We start from the raw sequence: 13041 nt of genomic DNA on the forward strand, positions 1-13041 counted from the left end.
TTTTTCTTTTCTTTTTATTTATTTATTTATTTATTTATTTATTTATTTTTTGAGACGGAGTCTCGCTCTGTAGCCCAGGCTGGAGTGCAGTGGCCGGATCTCAGCTCACTGCAAGCTCCGCCTCCCGGGTTCACGCCATTCTCCGGCCTCAGCCTCCTGAGTAGCTGGGACTACAGGCGCCGCCACCTCGCCCGGCTAGTTTTTTGTATTTCTTAGTAGAGACGGGGTTTCACCGTGTTATCCAGGATGGTCTCGATCTCCTGACCTCGTGATCCACCCGTCTCGGCCTCCCAAAGTGCTGGGATTACAGGCTTGAGCCACCGCGCCCGGCCTTTTTTTTTCTTTTAAATCCAATCTTTCCCTTATTGGGGGATGTGTTAAGGTCAGGCCTCGGTGAGCCTCTCTGCCCAGGTGGTCTCTCCTTCTGAAGTCTTTTCCAGAATAATTCTGGGAGTGGGCTTGCCCTGTGGGAGAGGAACATTTTTATGACTTGACAGGTGTAGCTGAGATGCCCCCAGAGGGGAGACCCGCCTCTCCTCCGGCAGCTGTGCACGTAGGCTTGTTCCCAGCAGCCTGGCCGGGGTGGTCCACCCGGTGTTTCTCATCTTCTTTCCCCGGAGCGCTGACTCCTGCGCGTCCTCTCGGAAGGCTCTTGACAGGACGGGTGTTTTATGGGCGTGATTCAGTGTCCTCTTGCATCAGTTCAGTGTGGTGGTGTTCAATCAACCCTTGTAGCGTTAGCAAAATTTGCTCAAGTCATTCCGCAAGAATGTCTGTGTCTTGCTTCCAAGAAAGCTTGTAAGTGCTGGCAACAGGCCGAGCAGCTCCCAAACCTGACCACAAGCCTCTGAGTAATTGTGGGGCAGCACTTAGCAGTCTTTTATTTTCGACTTATTAAAGTCCCATCTCGGCCTCACCTTCTCCCTGGAAGGTGGCGTGGGTGGGGACCGCTGGGTCACATCTTTTCCACCCTTGCCATGGAGCCAGTTTCCTGCTGCATGTGGGAGAAGCAACATGTGGTGAAGAGCATAGAAAACGGAAACATGTGGGTACAGTGTGTATAAGTGGAGGGAACAAACTCACAATTCTGGCTAGTTTCTCATGAGAGTCTCATGAATCATTGTGATAGTTCTCAATATAAACTTAATCTAGGCCGGGCACGGTGGCTCACACCTGTAATCCCAGCACTTTGGGAGGCTGAGGCGGGTGGGTCAATTGAGGTCAGGAGTTTGAGACCAGCCTGACCAACAAGGAGAAACCGTGTCTCTACTAAAGATACAAAATTAGCTGGGCATGGTGATGCATGCTTGATAATCCCAGATATCCGGAGGCTGAAGCAGGAGAATCACTTGAACCCGGGAGGCGGAGGTTGTAGTGAGCCAAGATCCCGCCATTGCACTCCAGCCTGGACAGCAAGAGCGAAATTCCATCTCAATAATAATAATAATAAGGAGAATAGACTTAATCTCTAACTCTGTAACTCCCCGTAGCATTTGCAAGGGCTGGATGTTTCTCAGAGGGAGAGTCTAGTACCCCGGCTCATGCTCGAGTTAGTTCTATACAAGTGATTGTTCTTGTCTGGGTCAGTCCTTGAACATCTCTGGAGATGAGGAAATCACCGAGATTTAACTTTGTTCCATCCTTTCTTTCACTAGAGACTAAGGTGGACGTGCTGGTGTAATCCTTTCTTCTTGGCCGCTGCCCTGGGGTGATCTACACGAGCCCAGTGCTTGCTTCATGTCGCCCTCGTAGGGCTGACGGTGGCAGAGTACTCTCCTTCTCACTCTTGCATTTCTTTATTTGACACTCACCTAAGATAAAACCTTTTGTGACTCCTGACTCTTAATTTTTCTCCTGTTTCTCAGTTGACAGTGGACTTGTGCCCAAACTCTGGCTGAGGAGTGGAAGGACTTGAATAGAACCTCATCCAAATTCCTGGCTAGCAAGTCTGTGTTCCTAGTGGTGATGGTAGTAGTAAAGTTATGGTAGTGTTTGCACAAGAAAAATGTGAAAATTCAGGACCAAGTTTGGGGAAAAAGTAGAGCAAAACAAAATAGATCAAAAGCTGGGAATTAGTAAAAAAGAAGTGGATGAGGAAGAATGATATGAAGAAAAATGAGAAAAGCAAGTGAAAATGAGGGCATGCAAAAAATACATGAACCAGAAAATTAAATCTAGGAATGGGATGATTACAGAGAAGGAAAGATGATTCTGTGTCGCTGGTAATCAGTAGAGGAGATAGTCACGGAGGATTTACCCATCAAATATCGTGTGCCTCCAGCACGCAAGTTTCTCTCCTGCCTTCCTCCTCTGGGACTGTCTGAAGGACCAGAGTACGTACCACCACATCTGTTAACCCTTTGCTATTGTTATGTTGTTAATTGTTAGATGTGTCTTGCTTCCTCCTCTCACAACCCCACAAAGAAACAAAAGTGCTTGATCCAAGATCTCCGAGGGTATCTGTCCCCTGAGAGGGTCAGCTTGGCCAGGCTACAGCATCCAGTCAGTCAGTCAAACTCAGTTTAGATGTTGCTGGGAAGGTATTTGGTAGATAGTTGACTTTAAGTAAATGAAATTATTCTCCATAGTCTGGGTGGGCTAAATTCAGTTCATTGAAAGGCCTTGCAAGCAGAACTGAGATCTCCCTAAGGAAGGAGAAATTCCACCTGCAGACTGTGGGCAGTTCCTGCCTGGAATTGCCGGCCTGCCTTCCTGAAGTCCTGTCCATGGCTTTCTGACTTGCCAGGCCCACAGTCACATGAGCCAATTCCTTGAAATAAAACTCTGGATGTATGTGTGTATTGTGTGAATCTTATGGCTCTGTCTGGTAGAACCCTGAGTGATACATCCCTAAACCTTTCATTCTACTTAATATTTGTGTCACAGCAGTTGGGTATGTTAGTAACTATCTTGCATTTTCTCCTTCACGGATGACAGTCTTGTGGCTCCTTTTAGCCTGGGCATTTTCTCCCACCACATCAGGTGCAAAGTATACATACCCAACTGCTGTGCCACGTATATATAAGCAAATGATTATTTGTCATTGTTATGATAATATTAGGTCCAGATGTCACAAGGCTTTGGGTGGAATTGAGCTCAGTGGCAAAATTAAGCAACCTGAGCTTCAGAACATCCCATATGGGAAAGCTTTAGTTCGGCACCAAGTGCAGCAGGGAAAACTCAAATGTTTGCCTTGGGGACATGAAATCCTCGTTGTGGAGCTTCTCAACCGAATGCCTTGTGGTCCTTTTCTTTCTCTGTATTTAGCTTCTTGGTAAAAACTCAAGCTTTAAGAAACTATTTCACAAATTCAAACGGGCCAGAAAGGAGGAGTGAGAAAGGGAAAGTATCAAAACGTTTTCCCCTTTTCTAACTTGTTCTACTGGTGAATAGTGACTGATGGGAGACCGACAGCCCTCCTCTAGATGAAATCAGGCAGAGCTGAGAACACGGGAGCTGGAGGGAATGTGGCTCCTCCCACGTCATGGGGCAGCATGGAGGACCCTTCTCAGGCATTAGTCGGGAGCTGTTAGCTCAGATGACACAAACCAAAAGGAACTGCTCTTGGGGGACGCACTTTTCTTCTATTTTGCAATCCTAAAAGTGATTTTTAAAAAATCGGCTCTAAAAATACTCAATACGATTCTAAAAGAGCCAAGCCAAATAACACGGCAAGTACAGGGTGGCTTCCGTATTTGCATACTTCCCAGGTTGAATACTAAAATGAACACTTGGGGCTGTTTGGAATGTTGGCCTGGAAACCAAGGGTGAGGGACAGTCTGCAGGCCGCCTGGCTGCCTTTCACAGCATTCCAGAGCATTCCAGAGCCCACGGGGGTGCGAGGGGCCACAGCCCAGGCCTTCCAGCAGCCTGGAGAGAGGGCAGGGAGCCACCCTTCCTGCCTCCAGACCTCCTGCCAGGGAGAGCAGGCGGCAGTGCCTATGTTCCACACAGGCTTCTTGACGGTTCCGGGCGTTTCTGTGGGCCTTCTGTAGCTCTCCCCTACCCCCACGATGCGCCTGACCCCTTACAGCTTTGCTGTTGGGAGGAAAGGAGGCGACCCTCCTCACCTTCGCAGTGACCTGCACGGACTGATTCGCTTTCCTTAGCAGCCACAGTGAACATGGGGTAGGGTGATTTAGAACTCGCAGGAAACCCGTGAGATCCCACTTCACCCCACCAGATTAGCCATACTTTGCAAGGGTGAGGACACCAAGCGTGGCGAGGCTGAGGCGCGACGGGACCTGTTCCACACCGTGCTGGAGGCCGGGCCGCAGCGAGGGGGAGACGCGCGCTCTGGGCCCTTTGCGCGTGTCCCTGGCTGCCCTGCGCACAGGAGCCCCAGACTAGCCCCAGGCCCACGGCCGCAGGGTGGGAGAGTAAACGCAGGTCCCTGCATGAAGGAGATGGACACGCAGGCTAATCTGAGAAACAGGATGGTGAGAGACAAGTCATGCAGGGACGCGCGCTCAGTGATTCCGTTTACAGGAAGATGAGAAACGGACCAGCGGCAAACGCTGCGGCTGAGGAATGTGGACACGGGCGGCCGGTCTAAAGCGGGAAAGCCGCCACCGCAGAGGGCAGGTGCGGGCCAGAAGCGGGCGGAGTGTGCGGCGGTCGAGGCCGGGGGGTTTGCTTTGTAACTTCTGGAAACGTGGACTGTGGCTTGTTCAGTCTCCATGCGTGTGTGTCCCATGTGCGCACACAAAACGAAACGCAAAGTGGCTGTCCAAAAGGTTGCTGCGGGTCCCAGTGAGTGGCCCCGGCCCTCGCCGGTGGCGTGGCTCTGGCGGTCCTCGTTCCCGGGCCGGGCCCCTGCTCCCGCCTCGCCAGCGCGCGCTCTGCAGACGCAGGTGTCTAGACCCGCACACGGACCCGAGGCACCGGGGTGTCGCCCGCCGAGCCGGTTAAGGGGCACGGCGGGGGTTTTGAACCCCTTTTCTCGCCTCTTGGGGGACCCCTGGGGCTGCCCTGGAGGCCCAGGCACCTGGAAGCCAGGCCCGGGCGCCCCAGGCTCGCGGTAGGGCAGAGGGCGCCTCCCTGCAGGCCGCTGTGCCGGTCCCCGCAGAGCCCTCGGCCGAGCAGGCCCCCAGCTCCGAGATGGCCTCTGGGCAAAGACAGGCTCTGCCCGCACCCCGGGGAGGGAGACGCGCTGTGGACCAGCGGCCCGGGCCGTGGCTGGGGCCGGGTGCGCGCGTGGGGAGGTGCCCCGGGGTAGGGAGACCGGGCCCAGCCGAGGACAGGCGGGGCCGCCCAGGCCGCGATGGGAAGGGCGGGCCGCACCGTCCACGGAGCCAGCGCCGCTGCCTCTGCCCCACCGAGCTGCGGGAAAACACAGCGCCCAGACGTATCCGATGAGACCCGGGGCGGCGGATTCCGCGGAGTGCTGCCCGTCTGGGCCGTGGAGGGGAAAAGGTGGCGGCTTCCCTCCGCCCGCCCTCCTGCCAGTGGAAATGCCCAAGGGGGAGGCATCCTCCGACGGGAGGGGCCGCAGATCATTATCTGCGCTTCCCTGCCTCCGTCCCAAAGCCACGTGAGGCCAAGGAACACAGGTGGCTGATCAGACGTCCAACCTCAACACATAACTTGCCTCTTGCTTTGAAATTTACATTGCAGAAGATTCTAGGGCCCCACCTTAGCAAACAAACCCATGGTTCTAAGCTGCATTTCATCAAAGAATATCACTTTTTACGAACTCATTAAAAGTTGAACAAGGCCGGACTTGCAGGCGGGTGAAGCCTGGAGAGCATCTTCCCACGTCTTTTGGTGGCTCTAATCTTACTCCCCCCCGGATCCTAGGCAGAAATCTAGAAAATCCTTCCTGCCCTTTTCCTAGGATGCCCCCTCCTCACGCTCCCCTTGTCCTCAGCCTCTCCCACTCCCTGCAGCTGCAGGCTGTCTGTCGGTTGTAGGGTGAGATGAGGAGGCAGGGAGGTCAAGAGGAATTGATTTCAAACCCTAGTGGATTGCAGGGACGGAAAAGGTGAATTTGTGTTTGACCATTTCACACACAAAAAAACTATATATATATATATGACTCTTTTTTTAGACCGAGTCTCGCTCTGACACCCAAGCTGGAGTGCAGTGGTGCAATCTCAGCTCACTGCAACCTCTGCCTCCTGGGTTCAAGCGATTCTTGTGCCTCAGCCTCCTGAGTAGCTGGGACTAGAGGCATGCACCACCATGCCCAGCTAATTTTTTATATTTTTAGTAGAGACAGGGTTTCATCATGTTGGCCAGGCTGGTCTCAAACTCCTGACCTCAGGTGATCTCCACACCTCGGCCTCGGAAAGTGCTGGGATTACAGGCATGAGCCACCACGTCAAGCCATTTATAACATACAATAATATTATAGTTTTGTCCTGCAAAATTCAATCAAAATACTATCATAGGTTGAGCATCCCTAATCTGAAAATCCAAAATCCAAAATGCTCCAAAATCCAAAACTTTTTGAGCACTGACATGAGATAGCGATACCTTTGCTTTTCTGATGGTTTTGTGTACACAAACTATTTCATGCACGAAATTATTGAAAATATTGTGTAAAATTACCTTCAGGCTAGGTGTGTATGAAACATAAATAGATTTTTTGTTTATTCCCAGATCCCTTCCCCAAAATATCTCATTATGCATATGCTAATATTCCCAAATCTGGAAAGTATCAGCCATCCAAAACACTTCTGGTCATAAGCATATTAGATAAATGGTACTCAGCCTGTATAGTGCTTTGGAGAAGATTTTGGGATCCTGCTTTAAAGAAGTTAGGATGGAAGTGGTGGTCATGAAATCGTCTTTTTACAGAACTCATCTATGCCGCCCATTTTCTCCATGTAGGAAGGAATCGTGTCTCCTAGCGACCTGGACCTTGTCATGTCAGAAGGATTGGGCATGCGGTATGCGTTCATTGGACCCCTGGAAACCATGCATCTCAATGCAGAAGGTATGTATCTGGGGCCAGGTTAGGAATTCCATTCTATTTAGTGTTGTCATGGGTTTTGTAAACCATCACATTTTGCCTTTTCTTACAACTGAATAGAGACAGTAGGATATATAGGAGATGATGGCCAGCCCTGGTGTTTCACAGACGAGGCAGGGATGCGAAACGCTGTGCACTGAGATGTCAGTCCGTGCGGAGTGCGTGCACCGCAGGGCTCCGTGTGGTGCGTTCTGTTCTTCTGCTCGAAAGAAGAGAGGTGGGTGATGTCACGGAAACTCCGCTGCGTGTCACCCAGCCTGGCAGAAGGGAAAGTGGTAGTTTCCTGAGGAAGATGATGACATTATTTCCAGAGGCAAGAAGAAAAGACAGGAGGCTGACTTAACCCTTAACCCGCAGGGACCTCTGCTGGATGTATCTTCTGCCCAAATATGAGCGAGGTTTTCTTCTAGAAGGCTAGGGGGCCCACAGTGAGGGCTTCCACAGGCTGGGAGCTGGGGAGGGGCCTGTGGGTGGGGCAGACCAGACACTGGCCAGATGCCGCCTCCAGAAGGCTTGGGGGGAATTAGGTCTGAGCCCATTATCTGTGATCTGGTAACTCTAAAGGAAAGACGACTTGAGAAGGACAAGAAGCTTCCGAGAGTGAAACTCTGTCAACCAGATTTTAATTGATCCAAAAAGAAGATGTCATTTGATAACCAATAAAACTTATAGCACATTAAAACGTAGTAAATTTTAAAAACTATGTATAAAATCTGGAGAGAGATGTAACCTAGATGTTATTATTGCCAGCTATCTCTTGGTACTGAGATTGTAAGTAACTGTTAGTATCTTTTTGCTTGTCTGTGTTATACATTTCTACAGCTACTATAGATTAATAGTAATATTACTAACTTGGAAAACGTATAGAAAGATAAAAGAACTATTGTATGCAGCTCCATGGTCTGCATTTAACAAAGGATACTGAGAAGCTGGGGCTTATCTAGAAAAAAGTGACCAGCTCTCTTGTATGTCTCTCGGTCTGTATCTTTTGTGGGGTGGAAGTGGAGTGAAAGACTGGAAATGGCAAGCAGACAGACAGGTTTGGGCTCAGTACATGGCAGGAAGAACTTTCTAGTAACAGGAGCTGATGTCCAGGAAAGGTCCATGCTTTAAGTGGGTAACTGAGCAGGGGGCTTGGTTGCCTGCCTGTGGGAGGTTTAGAAGTTGAGAGGAAGCTCCCTCCATGAGAGGGGAGGTTAAGAGGTTGTGACCTCTCTCCGTCTGTTTGACTTCAGTTCTATAGTTTCAGTATTACATTTTGGTAATAGTTCAGTCAATTTTCACAGTAGTTAATGAAATGTGCTGTCTGATGAATAATTCAAGGCAGCTTTACTAGACCTGTTCCTGCACATAGCAGGTGCACAGATGATTTCTGAAGTGGATGGGCCGCGTGTCCTCTGCTTCAGTCCTGATCAGAATCAAGCTAAGAGGAGCTAAGAGGAGTGGAGGGAAGAGGGGAATCTGCTCCAGCACTTGTGTGTTAGTTTTATGGGAAGATAACCACTGAAGAGAGGAAGATAATGTAGAGAAAGACGGCCTCATGCAATGAAACAAGAGTCTTGTTGTATTATTAACACAAAGTCTTAGATCATTTCAAACGGTGTTTTCAACCAGAACCTCAAAACTTGTGAGCGTATGTAAGCATTGGAAATGTATTTAGATTTGTATATATATTTAAGCATTTGAAATGTATAGAAATTTATACATTTGAAATGTATATAGACGCTGCCTGATAACCACGGTGTTTTTCTTTCTTCTTTTTTCTTCTTGAGAAAAATAAGATAATTGAGGTGTCATAATAAATAGATAGGGACAGAACTGAGAACAGCTTTGACTTTCAAACAAATAGAAACAGAAGCCAATGAAACCAGAAACTCAAGAATCAAATAGAGTGGCAGACAGGAAGGAGGCCCATAACAATTTTTCAAACAAAGCAGATATGATAAGAAAACCTAATTGGCTTCATATGATAATGGTGGACGGATGTAGCTTTCAACTTCAGAGCATTCCAAAGACCAGAGTTGGAGAGTTATAAGATCTGGCCGGGAACCCATGGAGATGTTCATCATTCTTCCCTGTGTCACCCAGAATATATCAAGATTGGAGTTGGGAGAATTTTTCTTCTCTTCTGATACTGTTTTCATAAAGCCAGAATCTCAGGTTAAGGATAGTTATTAGCCTGAAAAGCTACCATTTATCTAGAACTAGTGCAAATATTTTAGGATTTATTTTTAATCTAATGAAATAGTGTCTGAGAAACAGGAGGCCAGCGCGCCATCGCCTTTTGGCTCCTTTTACAAACAACACCCTTGAAGGACGTGCCCTCAGAATGGTGGTTCTGGCCTGTGGAGCCAGTGGGCCAACTCCTTACCCTGGCTTTCCAGCCTACTGGCTGTATAACCTTGGGCAAGTGACTTAAGTTCACTGCGTCTCAGTTTCCCCATCTGTGAAATGGGGACAACAGTAACTGCTTCCTCAGGGTGGTGTGAGAATCGAACCAGATGGAAGCTCTTAGCTGGATTGCTGGCACCTATTAAGTCCTTAATAAATGTTGTATTCAAACAGAGTTTTGTCTTGTTTGTTTCATGTAGTACTTTTCTAGTTTTTTTTGTTGTTGTTTTATTTTTAGTTTTTAAAATTCTTCCAAAAAGATTCACAAGTGCAGAGAAAGGAATAAATACAGATTAGGATTTTTGCTGTGGCGTGGAGAAGCCTCTAGAGCCAGGTACCTAGAGTTTCCCAGCCGGGTTTATTTCTTTGCTAAGCTTTAGACTCACAGGTCAGTAGAGAGACGAACTGCTCTGTCTTGTCCCTGGGGCTCTTTGGGTTCCTCCTGCGTTTTGTTCCACTTGAAATGAGGACATCTCAGAATCTGGCAGCATGGAAATCACCTCCAGGGGAAGTGGATGTTTATTTACCATTTTGCCTCACAGATTTCCTCTCCTGTGTAGACACTTGCCTTTGTTAAAACTGAGATGCCTGGTGGCTAGTGGGTTTGGTTGATTGACGGGAAGTGATTATTTGCCAGCCAGTGGAAGAAGGTGAGCCGATGGGCGGGGACTTGGTGAGGTAAGGTGAGGGGCCCAGGTCGGTTCTGCCTCCCCTACCCTGGGCAAGTCCTCACTCAGGTGGGAATTTGATCCTGAGAGGAGGAATGAGATAATGTCGCTCTGTGCTTTGAGGCATTTTTGATCTGTGAAACCCTGTCTCCAAAAAGCAGGTGATTCACATAGGTACGGGTTCCCAGCTGTGTGAAGGAAAGCCGGACTTCCCCGGTATGGGTGGCAATCAGGGCTCTCCAAGGAGCTGATGTCTGGAATCCCTCCTAGTGGCTGTGGCCTCGGGCTGGGGTCAAGGCCTCCTCTGGTGCCTGCTCCATACATGGGAACAGAAAGGATTCCTGCCTGTGCACCTGGGCACTCACTCAAACCCGCTGTTCCTCAGAGGCCCACAGCCCAAGGCTCCCAAGTTAGAAAGCAGCAAGTTAAGCTACATCCAATCTCACGAGAATCAATTCTTTTTTCTACCTTTTTTCTTTTTCTGCATAAGCATCTCTTAAGAAATTAGGTTCAGAATCTTCTAAAAAGCCAAGCTGTACAAGGATTTTGGAAGAATTAGAACTCAGAAGGACAGAGGGCATGGAAGCATAGAAGAAAAAATACAGGGGAGGCTGGATTCGATAGAAATCATGGGGAAGGGCAGACCAGGGGGATCAAAAGTGACGTGGGCTGTGTTGTGCTTTTCCTATTTCCAAAGAAATTGGCATTTTAGAGTAATTTACACCCAATTCCCCTCTTATGGTGTAGAGAAACCAAAATAATTGTTGAAAATAAATTATACCTCCCTAAAATGGAAGGGGGGGAGTTGCAAAGAACAATCACAGTCATAAGTTTACTGGAACATGGTTGTAAATAATCAGGCAGGTGCAGGTCGTGAGTCTAAGTCACGGCGAACTCCTGCCCTTGGAGGCTGCACCCGTCTCATGGTGAGCACGTGCTGTGGGAACCTGAACTTTGTCACAGACAGTGAGGGCTCTTCGTCCCAACAGCATGTTACAAAAAGTTTTTATATCACTAAGACTGACATTTCAAAGGGTTTCCTGAATAAAAATGGGGAAAAGTATGAATTGCACTATCATGAGTTCCAGCTTTATTCCAGAATAAAGCATTAGAATAAAATGCTTTATTCTGTTTTGTAGAAATAGATGTCCCTTTAAAACTTTACAAAAGCAGAAGGAAAGAAAGTTCTAGAAAGCTCCTGGGAGATTCAAATGGTTTCACAGGACAGGGGGAGATAAACACTTGCTCAGAGAATGTTCCAGAGGGCAAGTGCTGCGTGAACTGAACCCCTGGCCTGTTGCTGCTCTGGTAGGAGAGGGAGATGGAACCGGCTGCTGAGGGGTCTTGTGAGGGCACCTGCCTGCCTGCAAGGTGGGGATATGCAGCCACAGCCACTCTTCCCATTTTCTTCTAATTTAATATATTTTCAACTTGATTCTTGTGTCTCTGCCCCTCACCCCAAAAGGAAAGAATAAACTGTATTTGTGTCTAGATTTATCTCCTTTCGTTTTAATACATAAACAACTAGCAAAAGTGAAGTAAATAATTTCCCAAATGAAATAAATGTGTAGGTTGTTTTCTGTTCTCCAGAAACGCTAGGCCACCTCCAGTACCTGTGCAGTGCTGGAAAGCTCAAGAGCCTTCCAGAATTCTGCGCTGCCAAATCAGCACAGGTTAAATGAGATGAAACCCCTTCTTTTACAAACAGAGCACCCATCCGTTACTTTCAGGTGCGCATGTCAGAAAAGTTGGTGTGTTTGAGTCGTTCACCATTCAGAACCATTTTGGGGGAAATTTTAGCACACTGAGAGAGAAGAACTATTTGAAGCAAATAAATTGCAACCCAGTGATTTTAGGCTTTCACATCAGCATAGGTCAATCAAAACTAAACTCCAAAGCTGATGTTTGTTTGTTTATTTTTTGCTTTTTGAGCGTATCTAGTACTGATGGTTCGTATTTTAAGTTGATCATCCACAGTTTGTGTGGGGAGTGGGAAGCTGAGCTGGGGCAGGCGCTGCACGTTCTGCGGCTTCCTTGGTCCCCGTGTTATCGTTGTAGGCGGACTGACCAGTTGCTGAGCCTTTAAGGGTTTGAAAGATGTGGGAAACGGTCAGGGTGGCGGCAATAGCCCAGGCTGTGTCCTCCATGGCGCCCAGAACCAGAAACGCCGCCTCCTCCCTTTCCAGGATCCCGGCCCGGGCTTCTGACTTGACTTGCTAAGCACAGGCCGGCACCGGCGCATTCGCCTCCCGGCAGCAGGGAGGGAAGGAATGTGAGGGAGAGTGAGTCTGCTTGGCCCGGCGGGTCGGGGCAGGCTGGTGCCGGGTGGGGGCCGTGACTGACCTGCGCTTTCCTCTGGGCGCACCCCATTCTTGCGCAGTCAGCCTAACCCGTGCGGCTCCCTCCCTCTCCCTCCAGGATAAGTCTCTTCACCAAAGTCCCAGGGCCCTCTCCTTAGAATCTGAGAAATCATGGCTCCCCAAGGCTGGGGAGCAGCAGGAGCGTGGGGAGCGTGCATGGGGGCTTGTGCAGCCGAGCGCCTGGCTCCATCCACCCAAACCAGCAGGGCACAAGCCAACATGAGCTCTCCAGCCAGTGCTTCAAGTACCTGCAGCCTTGACGGTACCCAGTACAGTGGGGTCTCACTCTGTCACACCAGGTTGGAGTGCGGAGATGCTATCTCGGCTCACCGCAGCTCAGTGCTAACAGATCTGTGGCCTAACAGTGAGATAAGTGATGGGTTTACCTGAGATCTGACATCTTTAATTCTTGGAAAATGCGTTTAAGCGTTGTACACAAATAACCCCGTACATGGCTGGAGGAAACACTTTTGGTGACATTAGGACTTACTGGGGTAGCCAACAAATCCGTGTGTGAACGCGGGCCAACCGGAGTGTCCCGTGAGATCGTGAGATGCACCAGCAGAGGTGGCATGCGAGGTCTGAGGGACCTGGCACTTTTTTTTTTTTTTTTTTGAGATGGAGTCTCGCTCTGTTGCCCAGGCTG

General features: G+C 49.0%; 1 protein-coding gene across 20 annotated transcripts in view; it reads left to right on the forward strand.

The window, feature by feature from the left end:
• CRYL1 (crystallin lambda 1) overlaps nt 1–13041 on the forward strand; it is a 172930-nt gene that overhangs the window by 125926 nt on the left and 33963 nt on the right. For all 20 annotated transcript variants that reach the window (XR_012426712.1, XM_065532941.2, XM_074021665.1 and 17 more), the window contains one exon: nt 6835–6940. Coding sequence is in view for 19 of the 20 variants with exons in the window: in XM_065532941.2 (XP_065389013.1) it covers nt 6835–6940 (106 nt within the window). In the remaining variant the exon portion in view is untranslated. The remainder of the gene's footprint in view (nt 1–6834; nt 6941–13041) is intronic.

The sequence above is a fragment of the Macaca fascicularis genome, chromosome 17 (assembly GCF_037993035.2).
Source record: "Macaca fascicularis isolate 582-1 chromosome 17, T2T-MFA8v1.1".
In the NCBI taxonomy this organism is placed as follows: domain Eukaryota; kingdom Metazoa; phylum Chordata; class Mammalia; order Primates; family Cercopithecidae; genus Macaca; species Macaca fascicularis.